This window comes from Oryzias melastigma, linkage group LG4 (genome assembly GCF_002922805.2).
Source record: "Oryzias melastigma strain HK-1 linkage group LG4, ASM292280v2, whole genome shotgun sequence".
NCBI lineage: Eukaryota > Metazoa > Chordata > Actinopteri > Beloniformes > Adrianichthyidae > Oryzias > Oryzias melastigma.
This window is the reverse complement of record NC_050515.1, coordinates 27,761,672-27,764,820: the sequence shown is the minus strand read 5'-3', so window position 1 is coordinate 27,764,820 and position 3,149 is coordinate 27,761,672. Positions and strand designations below refer to the sequence as shown.

The 3,149-nt window shown below is 39.0% G+C and overlaps 1 protein-coding gene across 5 annotated transcripts in view; it reads right to left on the bottom strand.

The window, feature by feature from the left end:
• Positions 1-3,149, bottom strand: part of LOC112136792 (lethal(3)malignant brain tumor-like protein 4) — a 66,766-nt gene that overhangs the window by 5,001 nt on the left and 58,616 nt on the right. For 2 of the 5 annotated variants that reach the window (XM_036211675.1, XM_024258690.2), the window contains one exon: positions 1,164-1,309. In XM_036211675.1, coding sequence (XP_036067568.1) covers positions 1,164-1,309 — 146 coding nt within the window. Of the gene's footprint in view, positions 1-1,163; positions 1,603-3,149 lie in introns of those variants that run through there. The other 3 variants (XR_002917422.2, XM_024258692.2, XM_024258694.2) reach the window with 3 other exon arrangements.

Below are 3,149 nucleotides of genomic sequence, written 5' to 3'. Positions count from 1 at the left end.
AAAAAAAAAGTTATTGCGTGTAGAGGAGCTGGTTTTGGGGGGTATTGCAATGGATGGATACTTTTCGCAGAGCTGTAATGGAAATTTACTTTTTTCTAATTAAATGCGCTTCTGAAGTGTCTGTCCGAGTACAGAACAGTGCACGCACCGCTGTGACATCACTCAAATGCTCCTTTTTAGACGATCAAATAAAAAAACACATATTGCCGTGTTTATAATGACTTATCGCGTGAGTTGCTTTGTGTTTTATCGCATTACTATGAAACCATATCATTGCGATACTGTTTTTTCTAAATTCCTAGAATTTGGTTAAAGTTTCATGTGTAATGAAACAGAACCCAAAGCTGCTGAGTGTTTCTGCATGGTGCGTTCACTGAGCCCCGAATATTGGCAGTAAAACGAAGCAGTTTATCAGAGAAAACATAGAACACAGGCACTGATCAGGATATAATCGAGTGATTAAATAGTGTCGACGTCTTCTCTGAAAAACTGATTTTTTTTGCTGCGGGTTGTTTAAAAATGACAAAGTTTAGCGGACTGAGTTGGGCCGAGTGGCTGTTCGCTTATGTCCAGAGGTCAGTGAACGCACCATGCGCAGATTCTTGTCTGCTGTGGGATCTGTCAATCAACCTGTTCAGAGGTTTAAGGAAAATAAAGGGACGGGTACATGAGACTGAATTAAAGCGTTTGAGGAGCGTATCCACTAATAATAGTTATAATTAATTAATAATAATTAGTTAATAATTGATTAATAAGTTATAATTTTGTTAAAAACATTTTATTTGGTCATTACCTTTAAAATGTGACAAGATCTGTCGAGATTAATAAAGTTCTAAATATTGATATCTGTTTCCTAGCTTGTTGTCATTATTGATAATTATGCTAAGAAATCAGTGTCTTTACATAGAGGAGGATCATTATTCATTATTAATAATGTAGAACTAAAGGCAAACTAAGCAAATTTATTATTTCAAACTGGTAGCCCTTCGTATGATTCAGTACCCATGAAGTAGTTTCAAAAAGGTTGGTGACCCCTGATTTAGAGCTTCTCAAAGACTGACCAAACTTTAATCAACCACATAAAAAACACACCTAAACTATGAAGACTGTTGTCTTCTAGATTATAGAAGAAACATTTGAACAACCTCAGAGTACTTATTTACCTTGGGCGTGCTAACCTGTTCAGAAGTTCCTCCAGAAAACTTAGCGGAATCTGCTGACTCGTCCCATTGATTGATTCTGTGAGGCTGAAACCTTCATCACCTTCGGCTGCGATTCCCTCAGCAGACTCCTTCCTCATCTTGCTTCCCTGCAGACAGGTTGAGGCAGAACAGAACACCTGGCTTTGGTCTCACAGCTGGTGTCTAGACTCCTGGAATCTGATCTCTCACCTGAGCATCATGTGTTGCAGGTGAGGAGGTTCCAGAGGCCATGTTGCTGCCCTGCTGTGAATCAGTACTGAATAGCAGACCATCTTGTGGCCAATAGCCCAGGGCTGCCATGCAAACACCAACAAAAAGGACCAGGACACCAAGTGCAGCAACAAGACCTGAGACCGAGCACAGTTTCACCCTCCCCTTCACCACCACCACCTCACTGCGCCTGGGACACAAAGTGACATCAGGAGGTTTGATGCTGCAATGTTTTGGACTAGTAGTGTTCCAAGGCCCGAGTCCAATTCTTCCCTTCTTCCTTTCCCTCCATTTGAAGAGGGAGTTAAGTGCTAGTCGTGTCCGGGAAATGTAATTTTTAAATCTGACCCTCCAAACGGAGGGTAAACAAGTCCACCGTCGCAACGGTAATCCAGGTCATGCTGAGAAGCGCTCTTCTTCCTGTGGGTGCGCTCTGAACCCCAGAGATCTACATAAAAATGTAAGTCATGACTTTTTATTGTAGCATGACCTTTTTAAAGTTAAAAACCGCTGTTGTTATGGATATTGAAGTGCTGGGAAATCCATGCTAATCCTGGTGTACCGGTGATTATTAGTGACGTCATCGAACAAAAGTGATGTAAGAAATATTTGACACATTTTTTCATAACTCTCAGTTTAAAGGGATAAATAGACCTTTTTTGCGTGACGTCACACATTGCCGGTCTAGTATAGAGTCACTTTGTTTAGAACGTTTAGAACAGCAAAGCTGACAGCTTAACGCTTTTAAAGCTATTTTACATGAATAATAAAAGGTAACCTAACCAGTTAAAACTGAAATGTGTACAATATTTATTTTATTAATGTCCTACCTGGTTGTATTTGTTTCCTCTCTTAGATCATTCATAAATCAGAGTACAAATGTCAATAATCCTGTCTGCAGTCAGAACAGCAGCTCAGCTGATCCACAAATTCCTCTGGAGGATATTAAACCAGTCGTGGATTATTTCTCTCTGACAACCTGGTTAAAGTTAGACAAAGGTTACAAGTTCTTCACTGAATGGTGCTTGTTTTAATATGAAGGTAATTATGATTTTATTCTTTTAATCTGTGCTGATGCTAATGCTAGCCTTAGCTTTGGCTATGAGAGGTGGAGCTGCAGAAGATCTTTTCTCACCAGTTAAAAGTTTCCTAAATTTCACATAATCCTGTTAACAGATCAAAAGTCAGACAATTCCAGCGTGTCTGACATTAAAGTCAAACTTATTCCTGTTGTAATGTTTTCTCCTGCGGTCAGTGAGCTGCTGTTAGCTCAGCTGTGGTTCTAACATCACTCCTCTTTGTTTTTGTTCATAACTGCGTCTGATCTGCAGGAAAGTACAGGTAAAACATGATTGATTGAAAACCGAAAACTGTTGCAAAAAATTTGAAAGGGACTATTTGTTATAAAATACGTTCACCCAGAGATGATTTTTTTTTTTTTTTTTACTGGGCCGCTCTTAATTTGAAAGCTGAAACTACGTGTCTCAATAGCTGCTCTGAACATTTTCACTGAACCAACTCATTCCTGTTTTTTAAAATTATTCGCTAAAATATCCCATAGATCGACAAGTACAGTCATCCTGGGAAGTGATTAAAATGTGTATGGGCAATGCAGAGATGTGTCTTTGCTGAAGGTATTAAATGTGGACGACATGAATTTCTATTAGCTTTTGTTCTGATCGCACTTCAAATATGTCCAAATAACATCAGCCAAAATAGAAACCTTTAGAATAATAT